This window comes from Mobula birostris, chromosome 2 (genome assembly GCF_030028105.1).
Source record: "Mobula birostris isolate sMobBir1 chromosome 2, sMobBir1.hap1, whole genome shotgun sequence".
Taxonomy (NCBI): Eukaryota; Metazoa; Chordata; class Chondrichthyes; order Myliobatiformes; family Myliobatidae; genus Mobula; species Mobula birostris.
The window spans coordinates 147,777,452-147,803,174 of record NC_092371.1 but is presented as its reverse complement, the minus strand read 5'-3'; the positions used below and the strand labels follow the sequence as shown (position 1 = coordinate 147,803,174).

At 39.1% G+C, this 25,723-nt stretch overlaps 1 protein-coding gene across 3 annotated transcripts in view; it reads right to left on the bottom strand.

The window, feature by feature from the left end:
* Nucleotides 1-25,723, bottom strand: part of phip (pleckstrin homology domain interacting protein) — a 192,638-nt gene that overhangs the window by 26,720 nt on the left and 140,195 nt on the right. For all 3 annotated transcript variants that reach the window (XM_072250216.1, XM_072250215.1, XM_072250210.1), the window contains exons 23-31: nt 24,714-24,948; nt 24,492-24,608; nt 20,710-20,817; nt 17,914-18,038; nt 16,477-16,559; nt 14,154-14,265; nt 13,554-13,615; nt 6,088-6,243; nt 3,755-3,875 (exon numbers count right to left, since the gene is read on the bottom strand). In XM_072250216.1, coding sequence (XP_072106317.1) covers nt 3,755-3,875; nt 6,088-6,243; nt 13,554-13,615; nt 14,154-14,265; nt 16,477-16,559; nt 17,914-18,038; nt 20,710-20,817; nt 24,492-24,608; nt 24,714-24,948 — 1,119 coding nt within the window. The remainder of the gene's footprint in view (nt 1-3,754; nt 3,876-6,087; nt 6,244-13,553; nt 13,616-14,153; nt 14,266-16,476; nt 16,560-17,913; nt 18,039-20,709; nt 20,818-24,491; nt 24,609-24,713; nt 24,949-25,723) is intronic.

Here is a 25,723-nt window from a genome sequence, read left to right as displayed (position 1 = left end):
ATGATCTGGACACTGAATGAGCATTGCTGTGCCCGCAGAGAAAGTGGGTTTTGGAGGATCGATCAGGCGGATCAATCTAACTTGCTATTCCAACGGTAGGAGAAGGGGTTGACTGGTGAGGAGTTGTCTATGTGTCCACCCTTGCCGGGGTGATAGCTCCACCACAGGAAAACTGGTCCCCCGGTTAAGATCATAGTCGGTGACTTGTGAAGGATTTCGGAGGACGACGAGAAGATCAACGGCATCAGCTCACCTGAAGACTCAACTCACTCTCTCTCTCTCTCTCTCCATCACTACTCAACTAAATACCACGAACTGAACTGAACTTTACTCAACATCGTAAGACTGTATCTTTTTACCCCTAGACTTAAAGAAGCTTGGTTTTCATACATATATATTCCACACTTACTTTTATATATAATCATTGCTAACCTGTCTGATTTATCTACATTTATATTACTGTATTGCATAGTTACTAATAAATATTATTAGTTTATAGCAATACTGGACTCCAAAATGGTTTCTATTTCTGCTGGTTCTTTATCCCCGTCACGGGGTACGTGACAATAATCATCTTGAATGTTACGATGAAAATGACGATTTGGAGGATACAATCACCAAAAGCATTGTACGTATGCAGGCAGCCCATTATCTGCACTCAGTGTCTACACAAATGTTGTTCATTTACAGTCAGTTAAAAGAACACGGCAGTGTGCTGGTTGTTCATCCTATCCAACTATGGTAGTGAAACCTATGTGGGAGAGTTTTAAATGTGGAAAAACCATTGCACTGCAATAGTTCCATCATTTGGACCTCAGAATTCTGGGTCCAGTGGTTCGAGCAGTCATCACCAACTGGGGTCTTCACTGTCTGCAACGGACAGCCATGACTTCTCTGCACCTTATCATACCCTTCGCTCTCCACAAAGCATGGCAGAACAGCCTTCTTGTCCATCGGATCTCACTGTTGAGATTACACGCCAAATCTGCTGGAGCTGATTTCATATGCTAAGACAGGCACGTCCCTACTTCAGCGAGTTCTGAGGTCCACCGGCTACCCTCACCTGGTTTAGCCTGCCTGCCGAAGCGATGTACCAGGGTGTGGCCACTGTTGCATGCAAACAGCTACTTGGAGTCACACGTGACAGCAGAGTGTCCGGTGGGGACCAAAGGTAAGTGAGCAGCTCCATAATGGACACAACAAGCCCCTTCACCAGAGGTGCTACCCCTCCCTGAACAGTCCATACATGGCAACGTACACTGGATGTATTCCATCGAAAACTATTAGGAACTAATACACATTTTTATAGTATTATGGTAGTTTTGGAAGTGTTCTCATTTGTTCTGTATTTCAGTTATATACATAATTTGTTACACAGTTAAACAGAAGTTTACCTTTTTTCAAAATACCTTTTTAGCTATTTCCGTGAAACCAGCTAATAGGGGCAGTCGCTTAATTGGGCCAAAATGTACTGGTCCCAATGTGTCCCCATTAACCCAAATCCACTGTCTATCCAGTCCCCTAGAATGCGTTCTAATAACTTGCTAATACTGATGTCAGACTCACCAGCCTATAACTTCCTGATATATCCTTAAGAGCCTTTCTTGAGCAACATAATGACATTAGTTAGCCTCCAATCCTCTGGCACCTCACCTTTGGCTAGGACATTTTAAATATCTCTGGTAGGGTCCTTGCAATTTTTGTACTGACCTCCCAATGTCCAAACGAACAGCTTGTCAAGCCCTAGGGATCCACTCTAATTTTCCTCAAGACAGCAAACTCCTACTTCTCTGCAACTTGTATAGAGTCCATGATCTCACCGCTACTTTGTCTCAATATAGACTCCATGTCCATCTCCCAAGTAAATACAGGTGCAAAAAAAATCCATTTAAGAACCCTGCCATCTGTTTCGGTTTCATGCATAGATGAACCATTGCTATTTTTTTGCTCTTAGTACTTCTGCAGAAGCCCTTGGAATTGTCCTTTACCTTGTCTGCTAAAACAACCTCATGCCTTCTGATTTCCTTCTTAAATTTCATTTTCACTTTCTCTTTCATTTCTTATACTCATGTACCCCATTTGCTCCTTCACTGCCTGCACTTGCTATGCGTCTCCTTTTTCTTTACGGGAGCTTCAACATCTCCTGAAAACCAAGGATCCCCTAAACTTGTTATCTTTGCCTTCTATTCTGACAGGAACATATAAACTCCGTATTCTCAAAATTTCACTTTTGAAGGCCTCCCACTTACAAAGCACACCTTTGCCAGAAAACAGCCTGTTCCAATCCATATTTGCCAAATCCTTTCTGAGACCATCAGAATTGGACTTTCTCCAATTTAAAATCATTAACTTGGTCATTCCTTTCCTATTCTTCAGTTTCACCCTGATAGTCTCAGTCCACAAGCTCTCCAGATGGTCCTATCTGAGCACTACCATGACATTTTCCCTGAGATGTAATGCCATCCTCCACCTTTGCTCATGCTTCTTTGCTCGCTATTTTGATTATGTTACTCACTATTTTTGAATATTTACTTGCCATTTTGAATGTTTTGCACCTTGGCCCCAGAGGAACACTATCTCATTCAGCTGTATCTATATATAGTTTGAATGATAATTACACTTGTTTGATTTTGATTTGATTTAATCCCACCTATACGATCATATCTAAAACAATGGAACCCTGGAACATTGAGCTGCCAGTCCTGCCATTCTTGCAATTAAGTCTCATTAATGTTTACAATGTCATAACTCTACATGTTGATCCATATCCTGAGCTCATCCGCCTTTCCTACAACGCTCCTTTCAGAGAAATATACACAACTCAGAACATTAGTCTCATAAACTCAATCTTTCAATTCCTGATCTCCTCGTTTAAGCTGATGCAAGAAAGAACACTATAAGTTTAGACAAAGAATATGCTTAAGATAGAGAAAGACACAGAGCTGTTTAGGGAAGAAATCCTAGAGCTTGGCACTTGGTTCACCAAAATCAATCTACCAGCAGAGAACATGACTACATTCAGATGATCAGCAAATCAAAAACGGAGAAAAACAAACAATGTCTTAGAGGATCAGAGTGACAGAGGACATTACAGGAAGTGAACACTGGCAAAGAATGCCTTCTTTTTAGAAAAATAAACAGTGACAGAACTTTCTGACAAATACAGATCCATTTTTCACAGTTCACACTTTCAGCTATTCTTCCATTTCAAATATTCTCCATCAGTAAAAAGAATTGACTTGCTAGGCTGCAGGCAGTTCCTATCTACTGTCAAAGAGATATTTTCCCTTTATATTCATCAATCACTTTGCTAATGAAACAAGAGACATATCTGAGCCAGGGCCGTTAAATTCAGTCTATCTTTATTACCTCTGCATGAATAGCTTCATAATATCTCAGGACAACTTTCCAGTACAAACTTCAGATAATAACGTCACTGTGTGAAACACTGGGTAATAACCTTTGACCTTTTATTCCATACTCTTGTATATTCATGCATCTATGCCTTATCTCAGTTACCAGAGGTGTCGAATGACAGTGGGAGCATGCATAAATTGTTTTTTACCCCTGCTGAGAGAGAATATTTCACTTAAATAGCTGACAGCAATTGGATTGAAATCTCAATCAAAAATGACATCAGAATTTTTATCACCAAGTTAACTATCCATGTTATAGAGAGGTACAATAGGTGCTGGCAACTGTAATTAACAATGCATTTTTGCTTTCACCCATGTATAAAGGTTTGCAAGCTCACCTGTAAAACCTATTCTCTAGCCTCTCTTTAATTGTGTTGAGGTCTGTGGGATACGCCACAACTGTACAATACAGAGGATAAGCCTGGAGATCCACAGGTGCCACAAATGGAGCAGCAATATCTGAAAAGAGATTGTGTATGTTTGCATTATTCATAATATACAGTAAGTTACTTAGACTATAATTATCTCACCTTTGTTTAATTTATTGTAAGCCTAGAATAGAGACTGCAATTTAAAAAAACTTATCTATACCTTCCTTATGGAGGCATTTCATGCAGATGAGATCAATGTTAGAATTAGATATGAATGAAATGCATGCGCTATATATTAATTCATTTAAGAAAATGGCACTCTGCAAATTATTTTTTAATTATCAGTTCAGTAGCATACTTTTTCACCTGTCCTAATTTCATATGATAGAGCAGGCCACCATTCTATGTCCTCTCTCAGAGTATTCCCAAAGTCCCATTCTCCCACTTACTTTAACTAATTCTCTCTTACATACCAATCAATTCCACTCAATTTTCAAACCCAGCTACAATAGTAGTAATTTACACCAGCTAATTAATTTATCAACTAGCACACCTTTAGGGTCAAAGGAAGAACATGTAAATGCCACAGAACCCAAGATTCAAGATTGTTTATTGTCATTCTTTCATACACAAGTGTCAAGGAGAACTAAAATATTCAATGCAGCATTAAAAAAAAATTCAGCATAAAAAACACAATAAATAAATATAAAAGCAATCCTATAAAACACAATGATTAATCTATATACACAAATTGAATGTATGTGCTGTATATAAAGTGATGCTAGGTGCAGGAGTATCTGAACATAAGGGAACTCTGCCAGGAAATGATAAAGTGACAAAGTGAGTCTTAGCAAGAGGAACTCTTTGAGAGTTCAAGCTGAATACAAAGTCAAGATACCAAGAGCTATGAGGCAGCAATCTAACTGCAACATCACTGACCTTTTAAACTACAGCAGCAGCTCACAGTAACTCAAGATGATGGATCTTACTTTTCCCCCCGAGAGCAAATTCAGATATCAACAGAAATTTGGTGTGAATTAGTTCAGTGGGATTGCCTCCAAAATTAAGCCCAACTCTACCCAGCAGGTGGACTGGGTTTCATCTATTTCTAGATGAAACTTCATCAAGCAACAAAGGGTAGCTCCAACTGCACTGGGCACTTACCTCAGGAAAAGGTATTTTAAAGGCAGAAAGGTATTAAGGATTTAGATTTTGTTTTTCCCCCTTACTCTTACTGCACATTATTTTTAAACAACTGGCAATAGTCAGGATGAAGGAAAGTTAACCACAGCAAACCTTTGCATTTCGGATGCAGAGCAAACAGTATTAAAAGAGTTTAAACAGCTCCTGCCAATGTCACATAGCTCCGAATTAGTCATCAATGAACTGACGGAAGTTTGATCATAGGAACATAAACAGAGATTAGGTCACTAGGCCCCTTGCACTTGCTTCATTATTTAACAACATCGGAACTGATCTTCTGCCTGCATGTTGTGTGATTCCACAGCATCCAAAAATCTTTCAATCTCACTTTTGAGGATATTCAGCACTAAGCTTCCAAAGCACTTTTCAGTAGAGAATTTCAAAAATTCAGGACCCTCCATATGAAAAAAATTCTCTTTTCTGAAAGCCCAACATCTAACTTTGAGACTGCAAACCTTGGATCAAGTTCTCCGGCTTTGAGAATCACGATTCCTACACCTAATCTGCAGAGTCTTACAAAAATTTATAAATTTTAATGTGATTACGCCTCACTGTTCTAAATTAAAAGAGAGTACAGACCTGGCCTACTTAATCTCTCATTGTACAGCGAACCCTCCAACAAGCCTGCACATCAATCTGACCGAAGTTAGATGAACTCCCATCTATTGCTAAAATTTTCAATTCAGCAAAATTAGTCAATCTTGTAATACAATCTACAGGGTGTGACTGCTTCCTGGAACAAAACATCCAAGTGACTTTACTTCTTCTTGCTGACTGAATTAGCAAGGCTCATTAAGTCTCAATCGAAATTTCTCAAGATGCAAAACATTACTGAAGATATGGGTGTGGTGCCATGGATCAAGATGGCTTGTTTCAATTCCACACACTGTAGCTGGTAACAAGAGGGTTCTATTTCTTGTACAGGATCTGGCTGATAGCATGAAGACCCCAAATTTAACAAATGAGTTGAGTGGGTGAAGGTGGGACTTAAGAACAGGAGGTAGTGAAATTAATTTAAAAATGGATCGAAGCTTCATATTTCAATGGCAGATGTTATTTTTAATTACTTTGTTTTGTTTTATTGCATTAGGACGTACCAAGAGTTGTGAGTTGACTGATCCCAGCATTAATTCTATTACATTCTTCATCTCTCTTTCTGCAGCCCCATTCTCCTTCCTGAGATTTGTACAATTGTACCTTGTGTTCAGCAGCCGTCAATGGAACACTTGACCCTGGCTCAGTGGGGAACACAGCTGAAATACAACACACATTGTAGATCCAACAGAAATTATGTAAATTACTTGATTGAAAAAAACAATTCATATAAAATTATAAACACAAGATATTCTGCAGATGCTGGAAATCCAAAACAACACACACAAAATGCTGGAGGAGTTCAGCAGGTCAGGCACCATCAATGGAAAGGAATAAACAGTCGACATTTCAGGCTGAGACCCTTCTTCAGAACTGGAAAGGAAGGGGAAGTTGTCAGAAGAAAAAGGTGCAGGGAGGGGAAGTAGGACTAACTAGAAGGTGATAGCTGAAGCCAGGTGGATGGGAAAGATAAAGGGTTGGACAAGAAGAATCTGATAGGAGAGCAGAGTTGACTATGGGAGAAAGGGAAGGAGGGATAGCAGGGGAGGTGAAGAAAAGAGGTAAGAGGCCAAGGTGGACAAAGAAGAAAAGGGAAAGGGGAGTGAAAAAAATTATCGGGAGAAATCAATGTTCATGCCATCAGGTCGGAGGCTAACTAAATAAAATATGAGGTGCTCTTCCACTCTGAACATGGGAAAAGAGGAGGGCATGGACCAACATATTGGAATGGGAATAGGAATGAAAATGGTTGGCCACTAAGGAAATACTGCTTTTGGCGGATGGAGTGGAGGTTCTCAACAATGCGGTCTCCCAATTTAAGTCATGTCTCACTAACGTAGAAGAGACCACACCCGATACAATAGATGACCCCAAACAGATTTGCAGGTGAAGCACTGCCTCACCTGGAAGGACTGCTTGGGGTCCTGAATGGAGGTGAGGGAAGAGGCGAATGGGCAGACATAGCATTTCTGTCACTTGCAGGGATATGTGCCAAGAGGGAGATTAATGCAGAGGGACAAAGAGACAAGAGAATCACAGAGGAAGCGATCCCTGCAGAAAACAGAGTGTGGGCGGGAGGTAAAGATATGTTTAGTGGTAGGATCCTACTGAAGGTAGTACAAGTTGTAGCGAATGTATTGGATGCAGATGCTCATGGGATGATAGGCAAGGACAAAAGTAACTCTATACCTGTTAAGGCTACGAGATGATGGTCCCTTAATCGTGTGTAAAACAAGGGTGAGCGTACAAGTCCGGGAAATGTGGGAGATGTGAATGAGGGCAGCATCATCAATATTATGGAGGGGAAATTCTGTTTCCTTGCAGGAAGAGGACATCCCATCTCTAATGTACTGGAAAGGAAAGACTCAATCCTGGGAACAAATCTAGTGAAGATGAAGAAACTGAGAAAAGGGAATAGCATTCTTACAGGAGAAAGGGTAAGAAGAGATATAGTTAAGATAGCCATAAGAATCGGTAGATTTATAAAATATGTCAACAGACAGCTTGTATCCAGATATGGAGACAGAAGAGATTGAGGAAGGGGAGAGAGGTGTCAAAAATGGACTGCAAATTTAAGAGCAGGGTGGAAAGTTGGAGGCAAAGTTGATAAAATTGATGAGCTCAGCTTGGGTACGTGAAACAGAAACAATGCAGCCATCACTGTAGTGCAGGAAGAGTTGGGGAGCACCATCAGTAAAGGCTTGGGACATGGGACGTTCCACATAGCCAGTGAAAAGGCAGGCATAGTTGGGGCCCATGCAGGTGCTCATGGCTTCCCCTTTAGTTTGGAGAATGTGGGAGCAGTCAAAAGAGAAATTATTGAGGGTGAGGACCAGTTCTACCAGACAGAAGAGGGTGGTGGGGGGAACTGGTTGGGTCTTTTTTTTGAGAAAGAAGTGGAGAGATTTAAGGCCTTCTTGATTAAGGATACAAGTGTACAGGGACTGGATATCCATGTTGAAAATGAGGTGGTTAGGGCCAGGGAATTGAAAGTTGTTTAAGAGATTGAGAGCAGGTGAAGTGTCAAAGATGCAAGTGGGTAGGGACTGAACCAAGGGAGATAGAATGGAGTTGAGATATGCGGACACAAGTTCAGTGGGGCAGAATCAGGCAGCGACAATGGGCCTACCCACACAGTCAGGTTTGTAGATCTTGAGTAGGAGGCAGAAACGAGTGGTGCAGGGTAAGGGAATTATACGTTGGTTGACAGGGGATGGGAATTCTCCAGAGTTGGTGAGGTTAGTGACAGTATCAGAGACAATTTTTCTGATGGTCCAGTGAGGGGTCCTTTTCAAGGGGCAAGTAGGAGGACGTGTCAGAGTTGCCACCTCACCTCAGCAAGGTAGAGGTCAGTCTGCCACACAACAACAGGGCCTGTTCAATAACTCAAGATTAAAAAAACTTATACCCAATGTATAGCTACCTAAAAAGTTATTAAGTGAAAAGTATATAATTTTAAGAGTTTTCTCAGGCAATCTCTCAATTTGCGCTTTTTCATTTCATGACTGTTTTGGTATCCTTTAAATCCTTTTTTCTCATTTGTGCTTATATTTTCAACATGGAGTTCAAAGCTGGGAAATGAATGTTTTCATTGGATCTTCCTACGTGTTGCAAAAATGGTATTTGAGTTGTGGTCCACATCTCTGCAACAAAATTTCAGCAGCATCTGAGAATGCTGAAGGGATGCTGTGATTTTTTTTCAGTGGGACTGAGCCAGATTTGAGAACTGGAGTTTTGGGGGAGGGGCAGGCAGCTAAAAAATACAGATCAAAGCCCAGGATCCAGAAACAACGTTAGAAAAATAAAGACCATAAGATATAGGCGCATAAGTAGACCATATGGCCCATCTAGTCTGCTCCATCATTCCATCATGGCTGAGCAGCCAAGGTATAAGATTTTCCATCAAAGATCAGGGCCAGAGATTTTAAGGGATGCCTTCATTTGGAATCATGAATAGAGGGGTGCAGATACAATGGACTGAAATTCATTGATGTTCGGGGTCTGGGATTAATATCAACAATCAGCCTAAGTGGCCATTGTGAGGTAGAGAAGGCTGATAGATTATGGAGATTCCATATTTTTGGGCTGAGGCCACAGGCAAATTGAAGAGTTGAAGTGAAGTAGATGTGGACAGAGGAATGTCATGTCCCATAAGAAATCTGAGGGTCCAATCAACGTAGGGACAACAAGGTATCAGCATTGCAAAGAGTTGTTGGAGGATTGAGGCAATTCAGGAGACATTAGAGAGTCAAGCACAAACACTGCAAGTTTGGAAGTAAGATTGGGGGGCTGGATGAGTTTTGAAGGTTCAAAGAGAAGGTATTTTGATACTGATCTTGGCTTACTTTAGTAAAACTTGCTTGTCTCTGGAATGACCAACAATGACAACTAACAGGTCTAAATTTTTCAAAGAAAACATCAACATATCAGTCGCACAAGGGCGACACACCCACATGAATTTCTAGATTGATACAAAGTGGCTAATAAACAGTCAGCTGTAGCTTCAGCAAAAGTCAGTGCTTAGTCACATGACTCCAAAATTATGTGTCATTTAAGTTTTAGGTTTTAAAATGTGCAAAACAATATATAATTTTAATATCGCAAAATTTTAATATAATTTGTCTAATTTTGTATTATATCACTTTAGAAATGAATCCTGGTTTATCATTCACATCTATTAAGATAGCAATAATACTTTGATGGCAGTAAATACAGAAGTTTGTTAGGAAGTGATGAAGGAATGAAAAGGGTGGCTTTTACACTTGATTATCAAAATGTCAGGATGCAGGCATTATTATCTCTGCTTGCACCCAGAGAAAGGAGGTCAGAACTGTGGGCATGGAAAGTGAAAGCAGCAGACAAGTGAGAGAAACATGCCACACAAGCACTGGGGTTACAGCCCACAACTTTGTAACAGTAATGCAATGATTGTTCATCCTATACAAAATGAAAGCTGAAATTGAAAGTTGTGTTTCTCAGCATGAATATGACAATGAGATTTTAAAGTCATTACAATATCCCATTTTAAATATTTGTGCATTATCAAATAGCTTTGGGACTGAAATTATTAACTGTCAAACTGAGCAATCCTACACAGTATCAAATCCAAACGTGACATTTTAGGTGAACGAAAAACTGAGAATTGAGTAAAACTTCAGTAAAACAAAAAGATAAATATACCCTGTAGAAATTCTAATTTTGTTTAAAACATTGTCGAAGAAATTAACAAGGACCTTCCTCCCCTCTCCCACTCACCAAAAGAAATTCTTAACGGTGACATTCCAGCAATTATTGAAGCAGCGTTATCAGATTACTACTCTACAGTGGCATGCAAAAGTTTGGGCACCCCTGCAAAATTTCTGTTACTGTGAATAGTTAAGTAAGTAGAAGATGAACTGATCTCCAAAAGTCATAAAGTTAAAGATGAAACATTCTTTTCATCATTTTAAGCAAGATCATTGTATTATTTTTGTTTCATACAAATTTAGAATGAAAAAAAGGAAAGGAGAACCATGCAAAAGTTTGGGCACCCCAAGAGATTTGAGCTCTCAGATAACTTTTACCAAGGTCTCAGACTTTGATTAGCTTGTTAGGGCTATGGCTTGTTCACAATCATCATTAGGAAAGGCCAGGTGATGCAAATTTCAAAGCTTTATAAATACCCTGACCCCTCAAAAACTTTGTCCCAACAATCAGCAGCAATGGGCTCCTCTAAGCAGCTGCCTAGCACCCTGAAAATTGAAATAAATGATGCCCATAAAGCAGGAGAAGGCTATAAGAAGACAGCACAGCATTTTCCGTAGCTGTTTCCTCAGTTCATAATGTAATTAAGAAATGGCAGTTAACAGGAACGGTGAGGTCTAAAAGACCAAGAAAACTTTCCAAGAGAACTGCTCGTAGGATTGCTAGAAAGGCAAAACAAAACCCCCGTTTGATTACAAAAAACCTTCAAGAAGATTTAGCAGACTCTGGAGTGGTGGTGCACTGTTCTACTGTGCAGCGACACCTGAACAAATATGACCTTCATGGAAGAGTCATCAGAAGAAAACCTTTCCTGCATCCTCACCACAAAATTCAGCGTCACAAGTTTGCAAAGGAACATCTAAACAAGCCTGATGCTTTTTGGAAACAAGTCCTGTAGACTGATAAAGTTAAAATAGAACTTTTTGGCCGCAATGAGCAAAAGTATGTTTGGAGAAAAAAGGGTGCAGAATTTCATGAAAAGAACACCTCTCCAACTGTTAAGCATGGGGGCGGATCGATCATACTTTGGGCTTGTGTTGCAGCCAGTGGCACGGGGAACATTTCACTGGTAGAGGGAAGAATTAATTCAATTAAATACCTGCAAATTCTGGAAGCAAGTATCACACCGTCTGTAAAAAAAGCTGAAGGAGAAAAGAGGATGGCTTCTACAACAGGATAATGATCCTATTAACACACCTCAAAATCCACAATGGACTACCTCAAGAGGCGCAAGCTGAAGATTTTACCATGGTCCTCACAGTCCCCCGACTCAAAGAGCATCGAAAATCTGTGGATAGACCTCAGAAAAGCAGTACATGCAAGACAGCCCAAGAATGTCACAGAAGTAGACGCCTTTTGCAAGGAAGAATGGACAAAAATCCCCCAAACAAGAATTTAAAGACTCTTAGCTGGCTACAGAAAGCGTTTACAAGCTGTGATACTTGCCAAAGGGGGTGTTACTAAATACTAACCAGGCAAGGTGCCCAAACTTTTGCTTTGGGCCCTTTTCCTTTTTTGTTATTTTGAAACTGTAAAAGATGGAAATATAAAAGTAATCTTGCTTAAAATATTAAAGAAATGTGTATCTTCAACTTTGTGCCTTTTGGAAATCAGGTCATCTTTTACTCGCTTAGCTATTCACTGTAACAGAAATTTTGACCAGGGGTGCCCAAACTTTGCATGCCACTGTATATGATTGATTTTACAACATGCTAAATATGAAAATGTGTGTCCTAGTTACTATTCAAAGAAAATTATTTGTTTCAATCAGATAACTAATGGATCATTTCACATTTGAAATTTACCGCATATTTCAAAAGAACATTTCCAAATTAATGCAGTTGTTCTACTGCCAAGTAAATGGGTCCTGAGAGGAGTTGAGGAGTGTCAGGGAGGAGAAGTGCTGAGATATGACCTGCTCAGTTGAACAAATTGCTGAGGAACTGAATTTAAATATTCATGCTAGTGATTAATACATCATATTAAGACAGCAGCAAACTTTATCAAAAGTTAATATCAATCACTCCTCTCAAAAACAACATCTTAAGGAATGGCAGCTTTTTCACTGTGCTTTGTATATATATATATATATATATGCCTTCCTTCCCCACCCTCACCCCATAAATCTTGCCTCAAGATTCACCCAAACATGCATGTGCAAATAATATCCTGTTGTACTTATCTAAAAATAACAACATTTAGAAACCTTCCTTTGTAAAACTTTTTTTTTGAAAAGTGTGGGAAAAGATCATGTCGCAAAAACACCCACATTCAGACCGCATTTTGCAGAAAATCTACTCCACATTCAATCTACAGAGGATAATTAAAAACAATAGTTCTATTTCTGCCCATTTCCTCAACTAATGACTTAAAAGAAACAAACCTGCTTCATACTTGCTCCCGATGTAGCAATGAACCCCATTATAAGAATAGCAGTTTATGATTGAGATAATCTGGTACCAATCTACACATCATATTTTAACAGGTGTTGATTACTTACTCAGATCATGTTACACAAAAAAAATCTAACTCTAGCTTTCACACAGGAATTGCAATTAACTTTCATTTCCTTGTTTATCGATCGCCAAAGAATGCAATACATTTTTACATTGTATTATAAAACACATCTTTCCCACAGAACAAGAAACATTATCTTGAGTGTTTTTTTAAATTCCAATTCTATTTATTCATGAATACTTACAAATTTGCTAAACAACAAATCTAATGCTCAACTGTTACTTGTGTATAACCATTTCTATAACCACAATTTGAGTAAAATTAGTAAAATACTTTGCATATTACATTAACCACAACCCTAAAAGATACAGTTAAGTAAAACTTATACGTTATTATGAGGGACTATGTGAGGGATTGTGGCTTTTCTTTTGATTCAATTCACAGTGAATGTTCATTACCATGCATTTTAACATTCAGAAATTGAAGATCAAAGAAAACAAATGAATGGACACATACAACAGACACAAAATCTGGATGAACTCAGCGGGCCAGGTAGCATCTGGTCAGCTGAGCTCCAACAGTACTTTCTGTATTATTGCTGAATGGACACATACATAATTAAGACAAAAAAAAATACTATTTTGGCCACAAATTAAACTTACCATTCACTTCCATAATCAATACACCTAATATCTGATATTTTAAAGATTGGAAGGTGCAGTTATGGCAAAAGAATACTTTCTCTCTTTTATGTTTTGTTTGTACATACCATCAGGAGGTATTACTTCCATATCCCAAGGACTCATCTTCTCAGTGTCACCATTATCCCAACTAGAAGTAAAAAGACAAAAAGTATGCACAGATTATTATTCACGGATCCTTTACTGAAATCTTGACTCAGAATGAATTTCAAATACACGTTTTCTCCTTTAAAGCAGATGCGACTTTTTAGAAAGCACAGTTCATCAGTTCTTCACAGCACACAAATTTCAAAAATCGTCTACCTCGAAAAAATATTTAAGAAGAAAATCTCGTGCCTTCCCTTAAGTGTAGCATATTTTTCAGTCATAGATGTCTGAAGGAGAAATGATGAGATGCAGTGGTGGTAAAAGAAAGGAAAAAAGGGTGATGGGAGGGAGAGGGACAAGAAAGGAGGGAACTGCAGCAAAGGACTTTGGATTTGCTCCTAGAGCATTTTGATGGTGATTATTCAGGGAACAGTTAGCAGCTATTATAATAGACCATGGTTGTATGAAAAAAAGGTCATAGAAAGACCAAGTGGCTTCGTAATTTTAGTGTAATTTTATTACTTTACTACCTACTTTATGTCAGTCAGTTTATGTTCAGCATACAGTGCTGATCATCTTACCAGACATTGTAACACTGAAAGAGACTGTCAGGATATTCTGGTTGCAGGGGCTCTTGACTTTCAATTGTTCCAAACCACCATGCATCATCAATCACCGACCGAAAACGATCACCTATTACAGAAACAAATACATTCATATTTTGTTGCCAAACCTCATCAAAACAAAAGTACTAAAACAGTTACCAAAAGCAATGAATATTTTGCAAACTCCTGCAGTAATCTCGTAATTCTGACACAATATCATTCAGTCTTCCAAAATTTGTATGGTCTTACTTGACTCTATAATACACTAGTTAAATTTCAATAACAACTTTTAAACTCAACCATGTTATAAACTATTATTTATAGGAATGAAGAAAATCTCATTCCATTGTTGACTGAATATGGGAATGCAGGTTCAGAAATTCTAGTGCATCCTATACTTGTCATAGATGGTCATATCACCAATGATCCAAAAACTGTTTTGAAAATGGATCTGCTGCTACAAACATTAGTTGCAATTGGTACTGAAGATCAGAAGGTCTATCCAGAGTCAGAGCCAATTTTCTGAGATGTTGGTGGGGAGAGGAAATGAACACCATATCTGAAGCTCACGTGAGAAACTGGAGGATATATTATGCTATAGTAAAGGAATAGAAGTTAAATTTGAGTCTTCATCAAATGGAGTTTCAACATAGCCCCACAAATGTGCTGTGAAGATTGTTCCGGATATGCACGATTCAGGGCCACAAACAGTCCTTCCAGGTGAGGGAACACTTCACCTGCAAATATATCAAAATAATCTACTGTTCCAGTAGATTTATCTAGTGTTCCAGTGCAGCCTTCTGTACATTTGTGGGACCCGACATAGAATGGGGGACTGCCCTGTTGTGTATCTTCGCTTGCTCTGCAACAGGGACGATTTCCTCATTGCCAACTATTTTAATTCCACTCACTATTCCCACATGTTGATCCATGGCTGCTCTACTGCCACAACAAGGCCACTTTCAGATTGGAGGAGCAACACCTTACATTCCATTTGGATAGTCTCCAATCTGAGAGTATAAGCATCAAATTCTCTGACTTCCAATAATTTCCCTACCCTCCCCTCCCCATCTCTCCTTTTCCATTCCCCATTCTGCCTCCCCTCTTACCCCTTCTCTTTCCCTCACATGCCTCTGTCACCTCCCTCTGGTGATCCTCCTCTTTCCCTTTCTCCCATGGTCCACTCTCCTCTCCTATCAGATTGCGTCTTCTTCAGCCTGCCGCCTTTCTCAGCTTCTCACTTCATCACCTCCACCCACATACCTTCCCCTTCACCTGGCTTTGCCTATCACCTTCCAGCTTGTACTCCTTCCCCTCTCTCCACCTTCTTATTCTGGTGTCTTCCCTCTTCCTTTCCAGTCTTGATAAAGGGACTTTGCCTGAAACATCGACTGTTTATTCCTCTCCACAGATGCTGCCTAACCTGCTGAGTTCCTCCAGTAGTTTGTGTGCACGTTTTTTCCTGATATAACTTGGTTTACTCCCTTTGCAATAATTGAAAGGGAGCTTTACATGGTCCTATGGCAGTATCCATTGTGTAACTACCACTAAAACCGGGGCAATGCACAAGAATGCTGGCAGAACTCAGCAGATCAGGTAGAGGCTATGCAGTGGAAACAGATAGTTGAAGCTTCAGGTCCAGATGAAGGGCCTGGACCCGAGACATCAACTAACCACTTCCCTCCATAGATGCTGCTTCACTCATCGAGTTCCTCTAGCATCTTGTGTGTTGCTCCAGATTTTAACATCTGCAGTCTCTTGTGTTGTCACTAGAATTACCTGACTGAACATTCACAGCAGTGTAACTGTAACATGTCAAGATTGTTCTCCATTCTGGAGGGAGGGAAAGAAAATCACTGTTCAGTGGTGTAGAAAAATGCAGTGCTGTTTACAAATTCCTAGGCATACAGTATGTCATTGCTTTATATTGGCAAATATAGAGTACAAAGTACAATATGATTCAAGAACACCACCAATCACATTCTTAACACATTTACTATGCTCAGTAGGTTAAATGAGATGGAATAATTTGAATTTTCAGTCACTTTCACAGGGTTATCATTCAGAAAGAAAACCAGAGGAATGACAAATGAAAATACAGAGTTTGATTTGCCTGGCAGGTGTTGAGGGACACAGAAGTTAGCACAATATTGCTCCACTTCAGGTTAAGATACTTTTAAACCACACAGTATGGCTTATTTTGGAATATGTAGGCCTTAGTTTGAGCTACTAGTCAAAACAGAAATAATGAGAATCCAAGACCGAGTGGGACACTGATAAACCCGGTTCCCTTACTCACCAACTTTCCATTGTCGAGATTTTGTTTCATCAAACTGTTGTCTGAGTACAAGGAAGTCAATAACATCTGGCATATCGTGATATCTACAGTCAAAATAAAAACTACATCATTAAAAGAAAAACCCATGATTTTTGACAATATACAAAGAAAATTCAAATCTTTTTGAAGATATTTAAAATACCAGAAATAAAGTTGGATAAGGGACTATGTAATGTTATTGTAATTTTAAACTTGTTTTATATTTTCATATAAAGTGTTATTTGGAAATTATGTAGCAAATGCAGAAGTTGACATTATTAATTATAAATAAGTTATAACCAACTTCCAGTGAACTAGATTGCCCTTGTTCAATATAACCCATTTTCTAACAATTAATTGTATCTCACTATTTCTTTCCAGATTTATATTTTCATTTAATTCACAAAGGCAACATGTACATTATTCTTTAGTATGTCTCTTCCAGAATGAAAGTAATAAAAGTTAAAAATGGATTCCATTGGGTGCCCAATGAATGCAAGTAAAGGCCTCATTAATATAACTGTTGGGAACTCATGGTGCAGTTTTGATATAGCAAAGACATAAAGCTGAAGTACCAAAAGAAACACCGAAATGCCAAGCTTTTGTTTCCTTGTGGGTCAGTGAATGAGTGCGGGAACACTCTACAAACTTATCCTAGGTCTCTCCTGCCTGGCTTTTCCTTTTATTTTCCCTGACCAAATTGAACCCTTAATGTCCACTTCCTTCACAACGTGGCTTATACCGGACCAGATCTGCAGGTATGGTGTTTGGCCAGTGAAATTCCACTGTCCCTCTCAGCCATCTAGATATTCCCACTGGATCTGAACAGGAATCCAACTTGAACACCAAAATAAGGCCTGGAAATTCAAAATCTAGATCTTGTGCAGGAGACAACATGGACATTTTCCTCTCCCTATATTCTTTCCCTGAATTCAAGTCAAAGCGTATATATCACCTGTGTCTGAAAGAATTTGTTTCCACCAATAGCACTTCTAAGCTCACAGAGTAAAAGCATATTTAGTCAGATTTTATGTTACTGGCTCCCCTGCTTATTTATTCATTTTATTGAGATACAGTGCAGAATAGGCCCTTCCTGCCCTTCAAGCCATGCTGCCCAGTAATCCCCCAGTTTAATCTTAACCTAGTCACGGGACAATTTACAACGATCAAATAACCTACCAACAGGGATGCCTTTGAACTGTGAGAGGAACCCAGAGCACCCAGACAAATCCACGCGGTCACAGGGAGAAGGTACAAATTCCTTACAAGCAGCAGCGGAAAATGAACCGTTGCTGGCACTGTAAAGTGTCATATAACTGTTACACTATCATGCCACCCTATCAAATGTTGCCAGGTACATACAAACATCAATTTATAAAGGTGTAATTATTATATTTTACTCTAACAAATGCCTCTTACTTCATAGAAAATGACCCTCCAGTCAATTTGCCAGTGTCTGGGTCAAGGAATGCCAGTTTGAGGCAGCAGAGAGATGGAGGTCCCACTTCATATTTGATCCCAACAATTTTCACTAGTTCTTGCTCCTGAAAAAATAAAATATATTCCAAGTTGTACTTATCATGAACTTGATGGTATCTACTTACTAGATGATCATGCATAATCTTAGAATCACAAAGGCAGCAAGTGTTTTGCAAACAAGGGAAGATGCTTCAGGAAGGAGCAAACTTCAAGAAGTTGAGCACATGGTTCACATGTGTCCACATGGTTGAAGCAGGATAGGCTACTGATGACACTTAACTTCTAAGAACTTGAACCTCAAAGCTGCTTATATACCACATGCTCCTACGTACATCAGGGGTGTTGAGGTGAGAGGATTGAGAGCTTCAGATTCCTGCAGTGAACATCACCAAAAGCCTGCAAAGATCTAACCATATAGACACCACAGACAAGAAACCTCAACAAACACCCCTACTTCCTCAGGAGACTAAAAAAATCTTATATGTCTCTGTCGACTCTCAGCAATTTTGATCGATGCAGACAGTATTCTATACGGATGCATCAAGGCTTGGTAAGACACATGTCCACAAGAGACTGCAGGGAGATGCAGATACAGCTCAGCACATCATGGGAAGCAGCTTCCCCTCCATGGTATCTCTCTACACTTCTCACTGCCTCCGTAAAGCAGCCAGCATTATCAAAGACAACACCCACCCCAGTTATTCTCTCTTCCACTGGGCGGAAGATACAAAGGCCTGAAGCTCAAGGACTGCATCGACTCCACTGTTATAAGACTATTGAATGGTTCTCTGGTACAATAAGATGGACTCTTGACGTCACAATCTTCCTCATCATAATCTTGCACCTTATTGTTTATCTGCATTGCACTTTCTCTGTATGCGTTACAGTTCATTTTACGTCCTCTTATAGTTTTACTTTGTTCTACTGTACCTCAATGCACTGTGTAATGACTTGACCTGTATGAACAACTGTATCTCCCTACATGAGACAATAATAAAACATTTCCCAATTTCAATGGAAAGCACTGTAAATTCTCTAAAGGCAGAAAGGAAACATTCATAGCACAAGTAGTTACTTTTTCATTGATTGATACCTGCAGCATATAGAAGTCCATTTACATGTTTAAGGAGACCAGATAATGCCCAATAAGAAATTCTAAAAAGTAGATCAATTGTATGTCCAGTATAGCAGACATACTCTGCCCAACCCTTTCCCTTTCCTCCAGTGTATATAAGCTTGCTGATAGCATACAGCACCAAGAGGTTGGAAGATGGGGTTGATCAACCAAATACACACAAGCTCAATAAAAACACCCATCTAAAATATTCCATACACAACAAAAATAAATTGATTCTGAGTAAATTACATCAGCAGATGAATATCAGCCAAGGCCTCTACCATGTGTTGATTACTATAGGTACACATTCCTTTATCCGAAATTCTGAAATCCAAAAAGCTCCAAAACCCGAAGTTTTTTTCGCCAACAGCTGATGTCACTCAGGTGTGACGTGGCAGCGCTAGCAGAGGCCGCCAGACGTCAGTTGTGGCTCAGCGCTCGTACTGGTTACACGTACATTTGCTGTCCGCTGATATTTTGTGTTCACTGTTGACTTTGTGTTTAATTTCACTGTGAAAATGTCAAAAAGAGCCGTAGATACCCCTATGGGTAACAATGAGAAAAAGAGAAGGAATCTTCTCTATCAATAATGCAGGAAGTGGAGTTATTGCAGAAGTTTGATCGTGGTGTGGCGTCTTACTGAAGAAAATAGTGTCAGAACTACCACTGTATATGATTTAAATAAACAGAAAGACAAGTTACTGAAGTTTTATAGTGACAGTGACAGTGATGTTCTACATTTATTCCAATAGGTCATTTACCATGTGTTTGATTCGGTTCATTTGAAGTTGTGTATTTTTCTGTTTTATTGAATGTTTTTGTTGGAAATAAAATTTCTTGTCATTATTCCCTAAACAATGCAGTATAACAATTATTTACATTGTGTTAGGTATTACAAGTAATCTAGAGATGATTTAAAGTATACGGGAGGATGGGCACAGGTTTGGTGCACCACTGGGTCCTAAGCTCCACCGCACTGGCACCGGTTGAATGAGGGCCTTGAGCATACGTGGTTTTTGGTGTATCGGTGGGGGGGGTCTGAAATCTGAAAACTTCTGAATTCCGAAATGCAATTGGCCCCAAGGATTTCAGATAAGGGGTTGTGGACCTGTAGTTACTTCATGTTTATTATCTCACAAACGTCGATTAAAATCAACAGAATTTGGGTTTCCCCAAGTTATATGGTACTCTTATCATTTAATCTAAAATCATCAAGTGATTAAATCAGGAGGCAGAAACATATCTGTTAGTTAAATAGCAAATAGAAATAAAATTTAACAATATGGGCAATATTTTCTTTGACTATAGAGGAAAAAAAGAGTACCTGTACATTTTGAGGGGAAATAGTAAAAACCTGTAAAAACAATTATTCATGAGTAATTTCCTCAGATCCTACAGATGAAGCACAGTATCATGTAAAATTGGGTGCTACATCTACATTCAGAGAAAAAACTGGACACCCAACAACCCTCTTAAGCAATGTCACAAAAAAAAACCCTCACTTGGATTCAAAGAAATTAAATATCAAAACAATTGTTCTGTTATGACTAATGTTTAGGCAGCAAAACAGAGGAAATTATCTTAGTAAAACTGCTACCAGGATGCCGAAGATACCTTACCCTTAAATCCATCTTGTGCCATGCCTGTTTTTTAGTATTTATGCCAATAATTTTCAACTTCTTAGCCATTTCAACATAGGCTTCGTGACCCTGTCGAAAATAGTAAACCTGGAATTCAAACATAAAAATACATTTGTAGCTGACTTACAATTCCCACAGGAGTCTCCAGATATAAATGACAGATAAGTTACAAAACAATGAATTAGTACTGACAGCAATGAATAGTTCCTCGACCAAGGCATAATAATAATACAACTATATGTCAAGGGAGAAGTACAGTATTACAAAAAGAATGAGTATTTATTTCCTGCAACACACATCAAAGTTGCTGGTGAACACAAATTTATTTCCTATAATGCTGAAATTAAAAATGAGGCAACAATAACATTCCTAGTACAAATTTGAGGAAAGGATAACAATGATCAAAGTCATTCTTTTTAAATAAATCAGTATAAAAATACTCTGACGTTTGTTCACGAAAAAGTTTAAATTTTCACATACATTATAGATTAAATTATTTTCAGCTTTGATGCATAATTCACTCTATTCTGCAAGAAATGCAAATTTTAAGTCAAATTAAACACTGATGCGCTGAATTAAGTGGCTGGATGTAAACTTCATGTCAGCCACACATCCAATTCCTAAATGGACATTGAATCTTTGGATACCACCTTACTTTCCTTTATTTCTGTTTTTGCACTTTTTTTTACCTATTCAATATATGTATACTGTAACTGATTTACTTATTTATTATTTTTTCTATTTTTTTTCTCTGCTAGATTATGTATTGCATTGAACTGTTGCTGCTAAGTTAACAAATGTCACGTCACATGCTAGCGATAATAAACCTGATTCTGATTCTGATCAGACACTTTATGGCAGATTTACAAACATTACCAATTTTTTCTGAGTTAAGTGCTCCAATTAGAGTAACCCTTCTATTTTGAGAACATAATCAAATTTTAACAGTGCGTTAATTTTGATTTCAATGTCTTGACATAATTTACAAGAATCTGAGTTTAGAAGTTATACTGATATAATTATTTTACAGTTGAATAGAACACAGGTCCAGTTTCAAGAAAACTTATTATTGGAAGAACAGCAACCTACAGTCGAAGGACAAGGAATATCCCACTTTCAGCTCCACAGGATTATTTCTGAGCCTGAACTACACATACTGGGCATTAATCTGCTGTTCTGCAATCCAATCAGCTTCCCATGGTAATCACATAACTTCAGGTGGGACAATTTTTCATGAACAGTGATCCAAATTACTATAAAATTACTGTATCACAAATGACCTGACTTGGTCCAACCAAGCAGAGTCCACTGCCAAGAAGGCCCACCAGCACCTTTACTTCTTGAAAAAACTAAAGAAATTTGGTCTGTCCCCTAAAACCCTCACTAATTTTTATAGATGCACCATAGAAAGCATTCTTCTAGGGTGCATCACAACCTGGTATGGAAGTTGTCCTGTCCAAGACCAGAAAAAGCTGCAGAAGATCGTGAACACAGCCCAGCACATCACACAAACCAATCTTCCGTCCTTGGACTCACTTTACACCGCACGCTGTCAGAGCAGTGCTGCCAGGATAATCAAGGACACAACCCACCCAGCCAACACACTTTTCGTCCCTCTTCCCTCTGGGAGAAGGCTCAAGAGCTTGAAGACTCGTATAGCCAGAATTGAGAACAGCTTCTTTCCAACTGTGATAAGACTGCTGAACGGATCCTGACCCGGATCCGGGCCATACCCTCCAAATATCCGGACCTGCCTCTTGGTTTTTTGCACTACCTTACTTTCCCCTTTCTATTTTCTATTTATGATTTATAATTTAAATTTTTAATATTTACTATCGATTTGTACGCCAGGGAGCGCAAAGCGCAGAATCAAATATCGCTGTGATGATTGTGCGTTCTAGTATCAATTGTTTGGCGACAATAAAGTATAACCACACTGCCAGCTAACCTGCTGCAGGATAACTCCAGTGCATGTGTGAGCACCTAAGGAATGCTTGCAGCTTTGCAGTGCAGTGTTAATGTGTACAAAATGTCAGAAGTTCACTATAGACCCATTCATTTGACTAGGGTTGGTGATTTTCACAAGGGAAGTTAATGAGTTGTACAAGTGGAATACAGTTTTAGATGCATTACATCCTAAAGTTCCTGAACATTAGGGGGGAAAGGCTTTTTTTTTTGCACAGGTTTTCAGAAATAATACAAGCATGGGAGTCTCACTTGCAGCAACCTGCTGCCAAATAGCCACTTGTAGTTCACTCTCCCTGACAGTATCACAGCAAAAGCAATGCTCACAGCACATTGAAAAACAAGGTTGCAGCTCAGGCTGCAACTCTGGCTCTGGTTAATGTCTCAGGCTACTGACCTTTTACTTAAACCATATATTTTTATATCTACTAATAACATCAGGCCACTTTATAGTTCAACGTTATGTGAGTGTATGTGATGAAGCAACACAATTAAAAATACCAAGTTCTTACCAAATCAGATTAAATGCTGATTACTTTGATTTGAAATATTATGCATCTCATATCAACTATGTGTAATGAAGGGAGGTGCTTAGTATTAGAAATACACAGAAAGTAAAAATTTAAAAATGAAAATACAATGTTTTCTCAGAGTCTCCACATATGTACTGTTTGAGCTGGGGCAATGAGTGATGCAGGCTAAGTTTGCTGATGATACAAAGATAGGTGGAGGGGCCGGTAGTGCTGAGGAAACAGAGAGTCTGCAGAGAGACTTGGATAGATTGGAAGAATGGGCAAAGAAGTGGCAAATGAAGTACAATGTTGGAAAGTGTATGGTTATGCACTTTGGCAGAAGTAATAAACGGGCAGACTATTATTTAAATGGGGAAAGAATTCAAAGTTCTGAGATGCAACGGGACTTGGGAGTCCTTGTACAGGATACTCTTAAGGTTAACCTCCAGGTTGAGTCAGTGGTGAAGAAGGCGAATGCAATTTTGGCATTCATTTCTAGAGGAATAGAGTATAGGAGCAGGGATGTGATGTTGAGGCTCTATAAGGCACTGGTGAGACCTCACTTGGAGTACTGTGGGCAGTTTTAGTCTCCTTATTTAAGAATGGATGTGCTGACGTTGGAGAGGGCACAGAAAAGATTCACTAGAATGATTCCGGGAATGAGAGGGTTAACATATGAGGAACGTTTGTCCGCTCTTGGATTGTATTCCTTGGAGTTTCGAAGAATGAGGGGAGACCTCATAGAAAAATTTCGAATGTTGAAAGTCGTGGACAGAGTGGATGTGGCAAAGTTGTTTCCCGTGATGGGGGAGTCTAGTATGAGAGGGCATGACTTAAGGATTGAAGGGCGCCCATTCAGAACAGAAATGCAAAGAAATTTTTTTAGCCAGAGAGTAGTGAATGTATGGAATTTGCTGCCACGGACAGCAGTGGAGGCCAAGTCATTGGGTGTATTTAAGGCAGAGATGGATAGATATCTGAGTAGCCAGGGCATCAAAGGTTATGGAGAAAAGGCGGGGGAGTGGGACTAAATGGGAGAATGGATCAGCTCATGATTAAATGGCAGAGCAGACTCAATGGGCCGAATGGCCGACTTCTGCTCCTTTGTCTTATGGTCTTATGCACATTTCTCCAGCATTTTAAAAATGAGCTTTACCAAGTAGAATGATTAAAATGTTTAAAGAAACTGATGTTTTTTTTATGATGAACTGAACTAAAACAAACGAACAAATGGAACATACTCTGAAAGGCAAACACTAACACGAATGTAAGAAATTACAATACCTCATCTCCCATTTGTGGAACAAAAGGGCATCGCCTGGGCATAGTGTCTGTAATCCACACTGGTGGCAGCCATTCTTCCAAAGTCTCTCCTTGCCCTGGTAGTACTCTAGCTCTTCTCTGTAGGATCATAAATAATGTTCAAATGGTCATTTTGACAACAAATGATTTGCTGCCTCTGCTTTTCTGTTCTACAGAGTGCATCAAAAAGAAATAAGACATCACCTTCATCCTTTTTTCCTTTGGCTTCCTTCTTATCTTTGGAGCTGCAGAACTATCTTTATCTTCCTTGTGTTTTTTCCTCTCCTTCTTCAACTCTTTTTCCTTCCCTTTCTCTTTATCACCCTCATCTTCTGAACTGCTCACAGCTTTTTTAGCTTGCTGCCGTGAAGATTTCTTTGGGGGCTGGAGGTTAATACCAACATCCGCAGTCCAGTCAGAATAGTCACTTGAATAATCACTAAAAAAGAATTACAGCAAGTTGGTCTAACTTCCTATGGAAGGCCTCAAACATATAGAATTAACAGTGTTACTCCCTCTGTAAGTGTTGTGAGTTTGTAGGCTTCTCTGCTTTAATTGCACAGAACTTCTTTTAAGTAATGTCCTCTGTATTACTACCCTAAACATTGAGGAGTTTACTGATAAACTTTTCAAGAATCACCTGCACATAACTGTCCAAGCACATTGCATTTCATGCCCACAGATGCGGAGTTTGGGGGGTGCAGACCACACAAAGAGTAATCTTAACACAAAGGGGGAGCCGTAGTGGAAGGGGGAGTAAGGGGGTAAAAAGGGCAAGAAGGATGGAAATGGAAGGGTAGGAAAGGGGAAAGGAGGGAAGAAAAAGAAGGTAGCAGAGGGGTTACTAGAGGAAAGTGAAGAGGGAAATTGCAGCAGTAAGGGACAAGAGAAAAAAATACTGTGTGACTGATTTAAAATGGATCATACTTTATTTTTAATATTTACCTTACTTAACAATAGTTTCAACAGGGTCAGTAAGAGTTATTAGTTCAGGTGCTGTCATGATTTGCCTTGGCTCTTGCATGGATAGGAGGATGAATAATGCATCCATTCCATCTCACTTGACACACTTTTTTAATTTTTAATGTGTGCATGTATCTAGTTTTGGTTCTTAGATTATCCAAATTCTTTTAGGTTCTTATGTGGGAAACCTCTTAGTTCTAAAGCTACAATAACATAAGAAAGAGAGGAAACGTAGGTCATAATACCCCTTA